Source organism: Vicugna pacos, chromosome 3, assembly GCF_048564905.1.
Source record: "Vicugna pacos chromosome 3, VicPac4, whole genome shotgun sequence".
NCBI lineage: Eukaryota > Metazoa > Chordata > Mammalia > Artiodactyla > Camelidae > Vicugna > Vicugna pacos.
The window spans coordinates 1,996,515-2,013,358 of NC_132989.1; the positions used below are offsets into that span (position 1 = coordinate 1,996,515).

The 16,844-nt window shown below is 48.7% G+C and overlaps 1 protein-coding gene across 3 annotated transcripts in view; it reads left to right on the forward strand.

The window, feature by feature from the left end:
* Positions 1-16,667, forward strand: part of SNAP47 (synaptosome associated protein 47) — a 60,674-nt gene extending 44,007 nt beyond the window's left edge. For all 3 annotated transcript variants that reach the window (XM_072952587.1, XM_072952600.1, XM_072952591.1), the window contains one exon: positions 11,956-16,667. In XM_072952587.1, coding sequence (XP_072808688.1) covers positions 11,956-12,102 — 147 coding nt within the window. In that variant the 3' untranslated portion in view covers positions 12,103-16,667. The remainder of the gene's footprint in view (positions 1-11,955) is intronic.
* The last annotated feature ends 177 nt before the right edge of the window (positions 16,668-16,844 follow it).

Sequence of the window (16,844 nt, forward strand, 5' to 3'; positions counted from 1 at the left end):
ACAAAAATGAAAAGAAAATGAGGTGACTCAATCACCCCAATCAGAAAGTTTGTTGTCTAGAAAACATAGCCAGTCAGCTGGCATGAAGAGAAGGTTTACCGAAAAGGCGTCTCTGTAGCTGCCCGTGCTGGGGAGATGAGCGAGGCCCCGTGCTTTAGATTCTGTGTGTCTGCCCACTCTGCTTGCTTAGCGGAGCCACGCTCCACATGGGCAGGCAACTCACTGGAGCTTTCCTGAAATAATTCTAGGGTAGTTCTCTGCTTGCTGTGAAGGTATCTTAAGAAATTCATGTCCTTCTTTTCTTTTTTTCTTTCTTTTTTAGAAATTATGGAATACATTTCGCCTTCAGTAACTCCACCATTCTGCTTTTTTTCCCCTGTACTCTGTTCCCAGGTATTTAAATTTGTCCCGATTAATCTGTCTCCTCTCCTAGTCAGGAAAAAAAACAATCGGTCATTTCTTGCATAACTAATCTATGTAAAAGAATTGTGTTTAACAGTACTCTTCGGCCCAAAATAAATACCTGAATAAATGAATTGTTTAGCCCTGGCTTCAGTGCGTTAACTGGAGAGATGACAGACCTGGGTTTCCTTGATGACTGTCAGGACAAAGTTGTGAGATCATGAGCAAGGGGTGGGTCCATGGTGCTTCCCATCCCCTGTGGCCGTGGGTTAGGCCACATTCCAGGACTGATACGTCTTAGGAAGAAGAGATGGCTAAACGGGTAGGCCCTCAACAGTGGAAAGGCAAGGGCGATGTATTCCAGCCTGCAGGACCGCCGACCAGTGCGGGGAGGACTCGCAGGCACCTTTGTTGGAGCAGGCTCTGTGGGGGGATCTGGGGACAGAGAGCTGGATGTGGCCACTAACTTTTCAGTACCTTCCTGCCAGGATTTTGTGCTGTAAGCAGTTGAGAATCATTGAAAGAGTTTAGGCAGGGAGTGGTGGGATAATTTCAGATTTTAACCCATTCTCCTCAGGTTCTGTTACTGTCCTCTACCTTCTAAATCTGTTTTGGGCTGTTTATTTTGTTCTTTGGTTCTGGGGCACAGTTAGAAGGTTGTGTTTTTATTTACGGCTTTGATACCCATCCAGAGATTAACAATGAGCTAGGTTATGTATTTAAATATATGGTACTTTAATTGTGAGTTATTAATAAGTGTTCCTGACATCATATCCTATGTCATTTCTAAATGGTAAACCGTAAGAAGAGACTTGGTAACTGGGAAAAGGTTCCTACTAACTTGCCGTCCACACATAGTGGGCATTTCAGTAAGAGGACGTGTGTCCTGGGATGAGCCCTGGACTAGGAAGTGCATCCTCGCGCTGGTCCCGCCTGCAGCTCTGCAGCCCTGGGGAGGCTGCTCCTCTCCCCTGGCCTGGGTCTCCACCTCAGAGAAACGAGGGTACTGACTTGTAACGTGTTCCAGTACCTACCGTCTAACGTAGAATCTACCTCAAAGAAATGAAAGCTGAGTTGCAGGAAAATGCCATGCCTTACTTTTAAATACTCATTCATGGTTTTCCTGTCTGCCTGGTTGGTTAACTAGGGTCACTGGTGAGCGTGAGCACTGCTTGGACAGACACGTGGTGCCCCAGCCCAGCCCTGCCCGCTGTGGTTTCCTGTGCCTCCTGCCGCTGCCCTGTGAGATTGCCCCAGACGACCAGCTCTGTTCCGCAGCAGCCTCAGGCCTCCCGTCATGTTGGCTGTGGTCTCTGCTCCAGCCCAGGCCCACGGCGTGTGGGCGGTGCTTGCTCGGGGTGGGGGGGCCCGTCAGCAGTGGCCGCGCTCTCTACCCATGAGAGCAGGTGCTGGGCGGACGCGCCGCGCCCCCTCACATGGAAGCCGTGGCGTGAACCCGCGCTGCCTGGTGGGGGCGTCTGCCCTTCAGGTCCAGGTGTCCATGTGGATGAATCCCGGGGGTGCTTTCCGTCTCTTCCGCTGCCCTCGGGAACTGTGGACAGGGAGGAAGCTGCCAGATAAGGAGCTCCAAAGTCTTGTGCCAAGGACGGGGTTCCAGAACACACCAGCATCCCAGTGAGCAACTTCCAGAGCCGCTGCCTGGCTGGGCAGAAGGTAGGATGCCAGGGGCCAAAACCAGACGCTCAGTCGTCTTGATCGAGAGGAGGGCTTGTTCTTGTTTGGAACATTTTCCTGCGGTCTCCACCAGCATTTAAATGAACCTCACATCTTGAAATCAAGTGTCTGATTGTATTGTTATTGAGTGCCTGGCTGTAGCAGCGTTATTTGTATTACAACCTTGTTTTCTATGGTGGTAAAATATACATAATACAAATTTTGCCACTTTAACTATTTTAAGTGTAAAAGTCAGTAGTAGTATTTACATTCAAAATGTGTGCAACCATCACCACCATCTATTTCCAAAGCTGTTTTGTCACCCCAAACAGAAACTCAGTTACGGTGAAGCAGTAACTCCACATTCTGCCTCCTTCCTTGGCACCTCTGATCTCTCCAACTCACCTGAACTCCTAATTCCGTGAACAATAGTTGGATGGATATACACGTTTTGTTTACATTCATCGTTGATGGACACTCGGCCTGTTTCCATCTCTTGGCTATTGTGAACACCACTGCCCTGCGCGTTCATGTACGGGTATCTGAGCCCCTGCTTTCAGTTCCTTTGGGTGTACACCTCGGGCTAGAATCGCTTGGCTATAGGACAGTTCTGTTTAGCTTTTTGATGAGCTGCCAAATTGTTTCCTCAGCAGCTGCACCATTTTACATTCTCACCAGCTGTGTATGAGGGTTCTACTTTCTCCACATCCTTGCCAACATTTATTTTCTTTTTTGAAAATTCTAAAATTATTCTATCCTGGTGGATACGAAGTGGTACTTCATTGTAGTTTTGACTTGCATTTCCCTGATGGCTGATGACGCTGAGCATCATTTCATGTGCTTATTAGCCATCCGTGTGTCTGGAGAAATGTGTAGTCAAGTTCTTTTCCCGTTTATTAATTGGGTTGTTTGTCTTTTTGTTTGTTAAGTTGTAGGAGTTCCTCGCATTGTGGATATTAAGCCCTTAGAGCTGACTTGCAAATGACTGTCCCATTCTGTAGGGTTGTTTTTTTTTTTTCCTGGCTTTCCTGATAATGTCCTTTGATGCAATTCTGACACCAGTCCCCAGCTGGTATACCATGATTCAGTTCTGGCACTAACCACTCACTGTAAGAGCAGACCCCGCACGTTAAATGGCCTAGTCCCCAACATGGACTCCTTGAGACACCAGTCACAGTGGTGTCCCAAGGCCACTTGCAGTTAGGACCAGCTGCTTACAAATCTGGGGGGGGGTTCCCATGACACCTCTTGGGTTTGATCATTCATTAGAGCAACTCACCGAACTCAGGAGAACATTCTAGTCATGATTATGAAAGATCCAAATCAGACCAGGAACAGCCGGATGAAGAGACCCAGAGGGCGAGGTCTGAGTGGTCCCAGGTGCAGAGCTTCTGTGCTCTCGCCCAGTGAATGGACACATCACCCCCCTGGCACATTTTTAACCTATCTTACAGGTAATGGGTTTTACCTGTTTAACAACCAGATAGCTCCACTGAGCCTCCAGTGTCCAGAGCTTTTATTGCTTCCTTATGTAGGCATGATTGTGGGAATCACTGGTCAAGTGACTGAGCTTAGTCACCAGTCTCCCTCCTTCCCCCTGAGGTCACAGTCCCTATCCTCCAATCAAATGTCTGGTCTTTGCAGCATGGGCAGCTTCCATCCCGAAACTGCCTAGGACCCTAAACTCAGATGTGGTCCCAGGGGCTCATGGGTAACAAAGGCACTTGGAAGAGTCCAAAGATTTAGAGTCCATCTCACAGGAGCCAGGGACAAAGCCCAGTCACATTCCAGTCACTACAACAGGTGCACAGAAGTTTTGAATTCTGATGAAATCCCATTTATCCATTTTGCTTTCTTTGCTCATGCTTCTGGTGGCATATATAAGGATTCATTGCCAAATCCAAGGTCTTGAAGTTTGCCCGTGTTGTCTTCTGAACGTCGTTGATCCATTTTGAGTTAGTTCTTGTATATGAAGTGAGGTCCAGCTTCATTCTTTTGCAGGTGGGTGTCCGGTTGTCCTAACGCTGCTGACTGAGCAGACTGCCCTTGCTCCGTTGCGTAGACCTGGCTCCCTTGTCAGAGCCCGCTGGCCATAGATCCTTGGGTTTCTCTGAAGGCTCCCCGTCCTGTTCCATTGGTCTGTGTGTGTTCTTACACTGGTGCCGTGCTGTCTTTATTACTGTAACGTCGTAGTAAGGTGTGAAACTGGGAAGTGTGAGTTTTCCAATTTCATTCTTCTTTTTCGAGTTGTTTTGACTATTTGGGGCCCCTTGCAATTCTACATGAATTTGAGGGTCAGCTTTTCCATTTCTGAGGAAGAAAAAGGGCGGGGGAGCTGTTGAAAATTTGGTATATCGCTTTGAGAAGTATTGCTCTCTTGCCAATATTGCCTTGCAGTCCAGGAACGCAGAATGCCTTTTGTTTATTTAGGTAGTCTTTAATTTATTTCAGCATAGTTCATAATTTTCAGTCTTCCACCTCCTTGGTTAAATGTATTCCTAGGTATTTTATTCTTTTGGATGCTACTAGGAATGGGGTTATTTTCTTAATTTCTTTTTTGATCCTTTATTGCTGCTGTTTGGAAACACAGAGCAGGTGTGTTTGTGTTGGTCTTGTGTCTTATACTTTACCAAGTTTGTTAATTAGTTCCATGTTAATTGTGGAATTTTGGGGGTATTCTTTACATGGGATCATGTCATCTACAAATAGAGATAGTTTTGTTTCTTCCTTTCCGATTTGGGTGCCTTTTATTCCTTTTTGTTGCCTAGTTGCTCCAGCTCGGACTTGCAGTGAGTAGCAGACTGTGTAGCAGTGGTGACAGTGGGCGTTCTTGTCTTTTCCTGACCCGAGGGGAAATGCTTTCCGTCTTTCCCTGTTGAGTCTGCTATTAGCTGAATTGTTCGTAAGTACCTGTTACTATGTTGAAGAAGTTCTCTTAAAGTCCTAGTTTTCTGAGTTTCTATCATGAAAGGATGTTGGCTTTTGTCATTGCCTTCTCCACATCAAATGAGTTGATTATGTGTTTTTTTTTCTCTTTGTTCTGATAATGTGTTAATCAGTTGCTTTTCTAACACTGAACTACCCTTGTATTCTGAGATAAATCCTACTTGGAGTCCATTTGCTAGTGTTTTAGTCTGTTGTGTTTTTGTTTTCATTTGTCTCAAAGAATTTCCCTCTGACCCACTGGTTGTTTAAGAGTGTGTTTTTCTTTTCTTTCCTTTTCTTTTTTTTTTCAAGAGTATGTTTTTGATTTCTACATGTTTGTGAATTTCTTAGTTGCCCAGATTTCTAGTTTCATTCCAGTATGGCCAGAGAAGGTACTTTCTGGTACGTCAGTCTTTTTAAGCGTGTGGCTTGTTTTGTGGCCTCACGTGTGGTCTGTCCTGGAGGATGTGCCACATGTGCTTGAGTGGAATGTGCGCGCTGCTGCTGCAGGTGGGCTGTTCCGTGTCCGCTGTTGGGTGCGGTGGGTCTGTAGTGTTGGTCAAGCTGTCTGTTTCCTTATTGATCTTCTATCCAGATATCTTACCCATTACCAACATTTTTTAATTAACTTTTAAAAATAGCAGGTATTAGGTGGTTTTGGGTTCAGACTGGTACGTTGGTTTTGTGCAGGTTTTAAATGTAAAATTGGACTCAATGCGTGAACACAGTGTTGGGGAGGCAGCTCAGCTGCGTGGCCGTGGGCAGCCCATGTCTGTCCACCTCATCTGCAGCATGAGGGCCGAGGGCTGTTGGAAGCATGACTTCTGGTGGCCAGTAAGTGCCTTTGACGCATTAGCTGTGTGGCCTTCATCAAACTGCACATTTCCCCAAAAAAGTGCTACTGTCATATTTTACAGAACAGGGTCCTGCCTCGAGGCTTGCATGGGGATGACCTGAGGGTGAGGCCTGTACCACATGGAACAGAATTCTGGCACATAGCAAGTTCTAAACAAATGTATCAGTGGGGCCCCGAATGTCTGTTGACCCAGTCAATTCTGAAGAGCCCCAAACTTACTGCATTTTCTGTATGTTCCATATTCTGAGAATGTCCCTACTGAGGCATCTGCTTCCACATTGTAAGACGAACCTCCAGTTTCTTGAGCACTTCACTTGGCTGGGATTCCGTTGCCCTCTTAAAGACGTGGTTCTCATCACAGGGAAGCTCTGTTTTTGGTCTGATGGCACATTGGTTCCCAGGACCCCCGCTCTAGTCCTGGAAGGTGCTCACATGTGCTTTCCCTTCCCAGACCTTGAGTGAGAGGGGCCATGCTCGTGCCGTGGGCCATCAGGGCTGTTTGTAACTGGAGGCCAGTCAGACTTCGAGGGCCGACAGACCCCTACAGACTCGGGATGTGCAGACACATGCTGGTGCACAAGGCAAGTTTGTGCTCAGCTCCTCCACCCTCTGCTCTGCGAGGGGGTCATGAGGAGGGTAGCCCTGTGCAGGGGGCTCCTTAAAAGAGAACCCTTTACTGCCCTTGTTCATGCATAGATCACCTCAGAGCCCCCAGGAATGCAGCAGAGGGGACAGGGGGGATGCAAGGGGGCTCTGTAAGTACTGAATGTGGCAGACTGTGGCCTAGAACCTTCTTTACAGCCTCCAGAGCTTTGGCTGAGAGAGAGCCAATTTCTCCCTCTTCACCTTCTCTGTGGCATATTAATGGCCCCAACTGGTAGAACTGCAGACAGCTTGATTTATCCCAGCCCTATTCTTAAACGGTTGCTAATTTCTCACTGCAAGAAAATTCCGGTTTTCAGTGGGTCAGTTTAGTAACAAGATCAGGGCAGACAGTCTAGCTAATACCAACTCACTTTAGGTGGTGAATGTTAATATTCTCATGCTCTAAATCCTGGAATTTTGTCATAAAGTAGAGTGGGGCATTTTCTGTTTTCAGGCTATCAGCTGAGACAACAACTAGCATATTACAGGCACTTCAGAAATGTTACGGCCTGCACTTGTGCGGACCGTGTCTTTCCCTGACCCAGTGACACAGTGGGAGCCCACGCTAGACGTTTCAGAGCCCCCTGGAGGTGTCGCTCGCAGCAGAGCTGGGGCCCCTGCTCCCAACTTTTACACCTTGGTTGCTGGCATGAGGCAGACAGTTACCACGTCTGGTTTTGTAAGTGGACCTACTCTACGGGATGAGCTGTTTTTCCATAATTTCTTTTCTGTTTTTATAAACAAAAGGGAAATGGTTGGGAGGCTAAGATGTCCCATATCTGCTCTTATGTCAACCCAGTGTTTGTGCCGCTGTTCTGAGTCTGTGGTATTGCAGGGATGGAGGTCACTAATAACATGTGGCCAACGCAGGAGGCCCTCCCCGCTCTGTCCTGGGGCCCACATGGTGCCCCCACTTCCTGCCTGAGTCATGTCGGCTGTCCCCCTTCCCAGCTACTGACGCTGGTGAGCGAGCCCAGCATCCTGCCTGTGGACGGCCGGGCCTCCTGCGCCAGCTTTGTTGAGGGCCTGCGGCCCCTAGGCAGCAAAGCACTGGCTGTGTCTGTGGTTTTCCTCGAGGTTCTGCTCCCAGAGGCACTAGCACATGTGCTTTTATGTCTTACTTGTGCTGATGTGCACTGCACATTTCTTTGGAATTTATAAAAGTTAGCTTCACCTAAAATTTGATGCACTCTTAATCAGCTAACTTCTATGTAGTTACAAATGTGGCTGGAACAATGGCTTCTCCTGGGGCTGTTAGTGGAGTAGAGACTTGGGGAGGAGTCCCTTTGACCCTGGGCCTTGACTGGGCGCCGAGTGAAGGCTCGTCTGCGAGGCCCGCTGACGTTCCGGGGCTGGGGCTCGGCACATTGGTGGCGAGACAGCTTGTCATGCCGGGCCACAGAGGTAACAGCTGTTTTCAAGGTTTGGCCAGACTGTATATACTCCATTCCTTCCATCCCATGTTATATGGAATGCACCCGGTTAAATTTAATTGCCATTTAATTACTTCAGTCCCTTTCTTAGAGGAGAAGACATGGGACCATATACTCCAGGGGAACCAGTAGTCGGAGCGTTTACTCAGTGATTTTCTTTGCAGACTTGGTAGCTGTAAGGAGCTCACCCATGTTTTCGCCGTGTTGATTGCTTTCAGTGCAGCTTCGGCAGGGTGACCGCGGGGCTCAACAGGCTGCGGAGACTGAGTGCTGTTCTTAAGGCCATCATTCGGTGAAGCTTTTCCCAAATAAAATTCAACAGGAGCCAGCCTTTATTTGGACTGCACGCTCAGTGGAACGCTCAGCTTCTGCAGGCGCGTCAGCCGCTCTAGCTCACAGACTGAATCTCTGCGCGCCTCTTACTACTGTGAGTGCTGTGCACAGACTCAGGGGTGCAGGTCGTCTCGCTCTGGCCACTGTTCCGCTTTGGGCTGGGAAAGAGGCAGCTGACTCCTGCTCTAGGGAAAGATCGCTGATGGACGCTAGGACGCACAGGGTCAGTCACACAGAGGGCCCCTGATGGAAGTGCTGTCGTGTGGCCATGTGGCCCTGTGCTGTCCACACACGTGGCTTCCGGGCACTTAAAAAGCAGCTGGTCCGAGTCAAGATGTCCCTTAAGTGTAACATTCATACTAGTCATAAATAATAATAATAATGATAATAGTAATAATAATAATAATAATAATAATTGTTTATATTGACTTTATGTTAAAATAATAGCACTTGGGGTTTATTGGTTTAAATGAACTATGTTATTAAAATTAATCACACTTTTCACTTTTTAAAATGTGAGTATTAGAAAATTTGAAATTACAGGGGTGGCCCTCCTTACACAGCACACCTTGCCATAGCTGCCCGGGGCGCTAAGAGCTGGCCCAGGTTCTGGGGTGTGGCCTCCCTTGGGTGTGTGAATAGACTGCCCATCCCTAGTGAGAGCCCTTTAGCCGATTTTTAAGGGTCTTGTGCAGTTTCTGTCAGTGTCTCAGAGATGTGACCTCTGCGTCCTCGCCATGACATCTGCCGTCCATGCAGTGGTCATGTCAGGGCCGCACCAGGAGCTGGACCCCGGGAGCTCGGGCAAGTTGCCCACCTCTCTTGGCCTTGTTTATGAAAGAGTTAGATTGAAGATTAACAGAATAGTTAGGGCACATCTCAGGGTCCCATAACTCCTACCCTTCTATAAGGATAACTGGGGGATGGGAACCCAAGAAACAGAACCATGTATACATATGCTTTAATCCCCAGTTTTGCTCTCCTCTGAGAGCGTGTGGACGTTGGGATGAGAAAGGCTGCGCCACGTTATCAGCACTGCTTGTCTGACAGGCATTAGTTCGGAATTGGATGTGGGAGGACTTTTATTTTCTCCTCTAAGTTCTGTTTCTGAGTTTTCTATGTGCACAGTTATTACTGGAACAGAACAAGACAGCTGACAATCTGCCTAAAGGGAACACATGGCTCTTGCTGAAAACTTGTCTCCTGCCATCAGCACACGTACAAACGATGATTGTTTACAGTTGGGGACCTTGTGGTCCAGAAAGACAGTTCAATTGGAAATAAACTTGACCACATTTGGATATGATTGACAGGGACATAGAGGGTGCAAAGAGAGCTGCAGGGGGTTTGTGCAGCCGGTCACCCAGCACAGGAGAGAGACCTCAAGCAAGCGTGTCGGATCAGACACAGCTGTGTGGTCAAAGCTGGGCTTCCAGGGGACATTCCGTGCAAGTTCCTGATGGAACGGCCCTATTATCACACTGACGTGGAGGTAACGAGAAAGGAATAGTTGACCAGAGAGAGCAGCGTGGAAGGACCTGCCTATCATGGTGGTGAGTGCTGACTTTTTTATTATGCTGTCTGGGCCCCAGCCGTATGAGATCATAGAAATAAGAGATGGAAAAGACCTCCTATATTAGGTCATCCAGCCCATCCCCTCCAGAGCTGACTGACCCCACAGTATACTTTCCAGAGCTCCGTCCAGTTTTTCAAGTGACTCAGCTGATGGAGTTTCCACCAGTTCCCAGAGGATGCAGAAAGGTGGTGTCTGAGACTGCTAACTTGGACCAGGATTTAGTCTTCTGTCTCATAACAAAGATCCCAGCAGTGATCTTTGGAAAGAGATGTGGGGGTAAATCCTGTCTCTGTCACTAACTTCCGTGTAATTGTGGATGGATGACCTCAGCTCGCCTCGTCACCATGTCCCCCTCCGCAAAGCGGGGGTGCGTGGCTGGGCTCTGAGACTTGGCGGTGGCACCTTACATAGCGCTTTATAGTTTTCACAGCTTGTTCACATTTGTGATCTCATTTGAACCTCTTCATTCTTAGGAAAGGAGTTGGTCTTACTATCCTCTGGGCCATCTCCCTGCCTTTATCCTGTTTCCTGTTAATCAGATGAAGCAGTTCTTCCAGGCAGTGGGTGGTGGGCCAGGTGGTCAGGAGTTCCTTTCGACTGTGTTCGCAGAGCTGCTTTCCTTTGACCACATGGCTACTGTCATGCCTTCTGAGACAACACATGGGATGCACTTTACTCCCCTCGAGGAGTGGCCTCCTCTCCCAGGCAGTAGCACTGCTCAGGGCTGTCCCAGGCCACCTGGTGGAACCTAGAGCTTTCTTGCCTGTGTCACCTGGTGGGAACTGCTAGGGAGAGGGGCGATTCCAGTGTGAAGCATGATCCGTTATCAGTAGATTGCACTCAGGGTCCTTTGTGGTAGTCACCCAGGCTGTTCACTACTGATATCCATCCCTTGTGACAGAGGACTTTGAATGGGTCTGTAGGCGGGTTGATCCACTGGGAGTTAGTAAACAGGGCACCAAGGGCTCATCTTAATCATTTAGATTCTTCAGTGCCTTTTTCTTGATCTAACCAATGATCTGAAACTTTCTCTAAAAGAAAAGAGGTATTAACATTTATTGCAAGTAGTTGGTCACTAAGATTTCTCGTAAAATCATTTCTTTTTGCTGTCAGCTTAAGGACATTGAATTTTTAAACCCAGGTTCAGTAACTGTGTAATTAAAAGCACATTTCACAATGCAGCTAGTCTCAAAAGGATTGTAATAAAATGGCTGCTCTCACCCAGTTCATGGAACTGTATGAAGTATGACAGGAGTCCCACCTCTGGGGGCGAGGGGCTGCCATCCAGCTTCCTTGATCTGGCTGTGCTGGAGAGCCCTCCACCCTGCGGGCGCCACCCTCCCCTGTGGCATCGCCGTGGTTTATGCATTTCTGTGTGTCTTCCACACGTCTGTGCCTGCTGGTGCTGCCCGTTCCTCCCCGCAGAACCCCAGGGCCGTCTCCCAGCACTTGCCGCTAGGCTCATGGGGTTGTGTCGTGTAACTGCTTCATTGCCTTGTGTTATTTCTGCTGTTTTGTTCCACCTTTTGTATTTGTATGTACGGTATTTCAAACATACAGAGAAAAAGGATTTTGTTTTTCTTTTTCAGTTTTGTTTTTCCAGCTTTAGTCTGCACCTAGGTGCTTGGGTTTAGACAAGTAGTGAAAACAGTGATTAGGCGAGAGCTGGAACCCAGATCTAAGTTGTTGGCTCCAGGTCCCTGGTTCCGCCCTGTGCCAGCCTGCCATGCTGCTGTTTGCAGGAATTCCACATGAATGTGGTAACATCCCCAGCAAGGCTGTCAGCATCAACTGAAACAGCGAACCATGGGCTGGATGAAGCGATGCCCCAGGGGTGCACCTCCTGGGCCGTGTGGTCAGTCTCCTTGCCGATAACCTGGAGCCGGGGCCAGAGGGCAGATACGTCATCTCCCAGCAGCTAGTGCCAGAAAGTGGCGAGCTGAGACCCGCACCCAGGCTCAGAGCCGCAGGCTCTGGCTCTGTGCTCAGGGTCTTCATCACACTCATTGTCACCGAATTTCTTAAGTGTTGTAAAACTGATGGAAAGAAATAGTCTCTGTTTTTGTGAGAAGAAAAGGCAGCCCTTCCTGTCATCTGTACCTCTCTTGCAGATCCTGAAGAAACTGAAGGATCTTGCCTTGGATGCCGAGACGGAGCTGGAGAGGCAGGATGAGGCCCTGGACGACCTCACTGCAGCGGTGGACCGGACAACCTTAACCATTGACAAGCACAATCGACGAATGAAGAAACTAACATAGAAGGAAAAGAAACCATAGAGGTGACTGCTTTTAATGAGAATCACTTCTCTGAATATGTTGTTCTCAACCCCTGCATGCTTCCTTGAAATGAAGACCCCAGGAAGTCATTCCAAGGGCCCTGTCCCAGGAGGTGCACGGCTGCCTCAGGATGGAAGGTGGCTGTGAGGGCGGTGGGCAGCTTAGCTTGGGGTAATCATGGCTGCACCAAGGGATCAGAAGGTACAGCTGCAGGAGGGGAGTTCTTCCTGCAAACGCAGTGAGCAGCCTTCCCACGAGGTGCTCTCGGGCTGCGCGGGCAGCCAGGAGCACACACGCATTCGGATCTGGGGCTCAGCCCTACTGAGGCGGCCGCCGCAGCACGGTGGCTCTTCCCCTGAGGGTAGGCTGCACGCAGTACTCAGGGGCCACTGCATGGTCACAACCCCAGGCCTCCAGCAGCACAGCTAACCGCTCTTTCATCCTTTCTCCATTCTTGATAAGCAGAAAAGGATGAGTTGTCTCTATGAAAGCGGTCTACTTATTTCTAACTCTCTGCCCATCTGAACACTGCAGGTGTACCCCGTGTGAACAGAATCTCTCCTCCGGGGCCACATTCAGGCCTGAGCCGCCCCTCCTACGTGGGCCACTCGGCCTAGACCCCACAGCCTTTCCTTTCATTCCATTTCCCTCTGGTAGACAGGTCAGTGTCTGGTTGTATTGTGATCTTCCAACCTAAGCTGAGAGTCTAGTCACCTCAAGGTCATCCTATAAATACTCTTTCACTGCCCAGTTTTTAGTCAAACATGAAAATAGTACAAAGTACCTATTTTAAAAAGTAATTAATTTTTGCTCTTCTGCCCCATTTCTATTCAGAAACAAAAGACAAGTGCTAATTTTAAGATATTTTTTGAAGATACGCATTGATGCTGCTTTCCGCTTGGTTTGGGGTGTCTTAGTGTGTCCCCGGGAGAGCCCCTCATGGGAAGACAAAGGGGAAAGTAGAGAAATGGGCGATCCCCTTTCCTTCTCACCACAGGCCACCCCAGACTGCTCTGCAGTAGCCCCTCAAAGATCTACGCACCGAGAGGCTCACTGAGACCTCCCAGAGATGGTACTTTAAATTACCTCTCCTACAGCCCTGCCAGGAAGGAGCCTCGAGGCCGTGCCCCGCCCCGCGGCACTGCTCCACTTGCGTCCTAAGCCCTGGATGTTTTTAAGAATGAGTTCACAGGTGCAGTGTTAGCTTTCTGGAGCTGCCCTAACGCAGTACCGCAAACAGGGCTTACTGCAATGCAGATGCACTCTCTCCCAAGTCTGGAGGCCAGGGTCAAGGTGTGAGCACGCTGTGTCCTTCTGGAGGCTCTAGGGGAGGCTCTTTCCTGCCACTGCCAGCTGCTGGTGCCTCTGGTGTCCCTGGGCTTGTGGCTACATCACCCTAATTTCTGCCTCCGTTTCATCTGGCCGTCTTCCTGTGTCTCTGTGTCTCAAGTCTCCCTCTCCTTTCTCCTGTAAGGACACTTATCATTGGATTCAGGGCTCATCTAATCCAGGGTGATCTCTTTGCAAGATACTTACCTTGATGACATCTACAAAGACCCTATTTCCAGATAAGGGCACGTGCTAAGGTTCTCAGTGGGCATGAATTTGGGGTCACCTAGGGATGTGCACCCTTGGGAAGCCGACCTATTCCAAGAAGACATGGAAAGTAGCCCTTCTAGAAAGTGACGTTCATAAGGGGTTTTGATTCTTTTTTTAATTTGCTAACTTATATCCCTAGTCTCTGTTCGTCTCATTTGGTTTGTACTTACCAGCCTCCAAAATGAGAGGTGGGCCTGTTCTCTCAAGGTTCCTTACTGTAGTGCAGGCGTGTGAGCAGCTGCTCTTGACAGTGTCTGGTCCATCAGGGGTCGGAGCTCTCAGAGTTCAGGCCCATTCCAGGGGCGGTCTGGCCCCGGGCGGCCTCTTCTCCTTATCCTCAACGACAGGGAGGGGCAGCGAGGGCGCAGCAGAGGTGACGATGTGTCAGAAAGGACAGTTACCGAGACCTCATGACCAGAGAGGCGAGGCGGCAGCAGCTGGATCCTTGTCCTCACGGAACTTGGAGCAGTGCTGGGGGCGGGGCAGCCCCTGAGGAGCAAGTTCCCCCGAGGTGGAGTGCCTGGTTCTCACCGTGGCCACACACTGGGCTCGGGCCAGGGCCTCAGAAGACACCAACACATGTGCGTGCACACACCGATCCCGGGCCCCTCAGTCAGCATCTCTGTGGACACGCACGCTCCACAGATGTTTCTAAGGAGCACACAGGACAAGATCCACAGGCCAAGGGACTTAGCTACCACCAAACCTATTCTCCCTCTCTCTCTCCATCTAGCTTGGAGATCCCTGGGCAACTAAAACAAAAGTGAATCTTCTCCATTCATAATGCTGTTCCAAATCCAGGCATACCCCGCTCAGGGGTTCTCAGCTCAGCCTTCAGTGGCCCATTGGCACCTCCTTGTCCTGAAAACAGATACTATCCAGCACTCATGTGGCATCAGGGCTGCACACACCTCGGCTGCTAACAGGCCTCTAGAAAGCAGGGAGTGGGACCCGGCTGGTGGCCTCTCCCTGTGAGTTAGCGCTGAGTGCTCTGGGGCTCACCTTCTCCTTATCCATCACTTGGGAACGCATAAAGCCCCAACACTCTGGGCATACAGGGGTGTGGTACTGAAGACATTGTACCACTAGAGGATTATTCTCCAGGACTTTTCCCTCCCATGAATAATTGTTAGAGACTATGGTCTGTCTATGTGGAGACTTAAGAGAGTAAAAAAAAAAAAAGCCATCAAGAGCCATTTTATACTATTCTATAAACCTTGGCTCCAGAGTTAAGTTTTTTTAAGCATAACCCCTTCCAAGAAGTAGCAGAAAATCCATCTGTCAGACCTTTAGTCACTAAGGCTGAAACAAAGTTGCCAAGAACCCTGTAAAGCCAGGCAGTGACTCCCACAGCACACTGGTCCCCAGCCCAGGTGCACTGACTCCACCTCCCACCGCTCCCTCCACTCCTGGTGCTCCGGCTCTGCCTCCACATTCTGGACACGGGAGGGGCACGAGGGGGATCGGACACTGGGAATACCGGGGGAAGGAGAGGAGCAGGTAGGCTGGGGATCTCCTGCCATCCTCAGGCAGCCCAGGAGCTAAGTGTCATGATGCCTGGAACCCAGTGGATCCCATCAGGTGAGCAGACCCTCAAGAGACTGGCAGGAATGGCGCACAATCCCATTGTCTGACCATCATCGCTAGTGTTTGGCTCAGGACCTGTTGTGTCTCCTGTTTTGTTTTTTTACTTTCCTGTTACGGAGCTTGCCCTCTGACATTGATTGGTTCGTGTACAGGGTCAAGCTCACCCATGTGCTTTATTTCAAAATCTGTTTGCCCTTAAACCTGTGGCGGAGGGAATGGATTCTGTTAGTTTGTTGTCACTCCTTAAGGCGTTTGCACTTCCTAAAATACGAAATGCTTTGAGCTCAGCTTTACACTCTGTAAAGGTGGGCAAAAATGCAAGACCCACGTCTAATGCAGCTGTGAGACCAACGTGGAGCTGAAATGAAGCTGCTTTGACATTTCATCAAAAACGACTGAATCTTCCGTTTGTTTAGGGCAGAGGTCAGCCGACTGTCTATAAAAGGCCAGGTAGAAAATAATACTTCATTTTTCAAGCCATCATGACGTCTGTTGAAATGTCTCAGGCCTGCTGTTAAATGAAGGCAGCCTGGGCTTCTGAGCAGACTGACATGCTATGCTCCCAATAAAACCGCCTGTGAGATTAGAACGTGTATGTCATGTGTTGTGAAATGTTTTGTCTTGTTTTGGTTTTCTTCTTTAAGCCATTTGAAAATTCAGGCATGCCTTAGCTTGCAGGTTGTGGGAACAGGCTGCAGGTGTCTGTAGCCACCTGCCCAGGTGGGTGCGTTCCTTTTGAGGTTTCAGGTCAGAGTTGTGCAGCCTGGGCTGCCCTGAGGGCAGCGCCCTTCCCTCCTCAGCCCGAGCCCGGCCCAAGCCCGTCACATAGCACTGCTGCCGGTGGCCAGAGCTGAGCCTAGGCTCGTGGCTGGGAGGCTTCTTGGTATTCTTGCTATAAAAGGTGAAAAAGGACATAATGGAAAAGACAAAAAGAACATAATGAAACATGAGAAATTAATGACAAAATCTTTAAAAGAGTCTATTGTGAAAAAATGGAGACATGAAAAATGTTTGATGGAGGGGGGGATAGCTCAGTGGTACAGTGACTGTTGAGCATGCACGAGGTCCTGGGTTCAACCCCCAGCACCTCCATTAGTAGGTAAATAAATAAACCTAATTACCTACCCCCACCGCCGAAAAAAAACCCAAAAGAAAAAAGAAAAATGTTTGAATACATTTGAATGTGTGTAGATTCATGGTTATGGTTGTATTTGGGTATGTCTTAGAGAAAGTGACTCTGTCTCAAAGTTGATCATTAAGGATTCAGGATCTAATGTCAGATGTAAGTTCTTTATGATATAAAAAAAACTTTTGTCTCTTCAGATTTCTCTGGAAATAAAATGAGCAGATGAAGGATGCTATATCTTATCAATACATTTATTGTGTATTAATGGTAATACATGTCTGGACTTCATTTAAATGTCCCATCACGTGTTCAGTCCTTATATTTTGCCAAATAATCTAAACCAGATTCTGTGCCACATACCAAAATTCTGTCTACATCATGTACTCCATTATCAAATAGCAAGAAGTTTTCA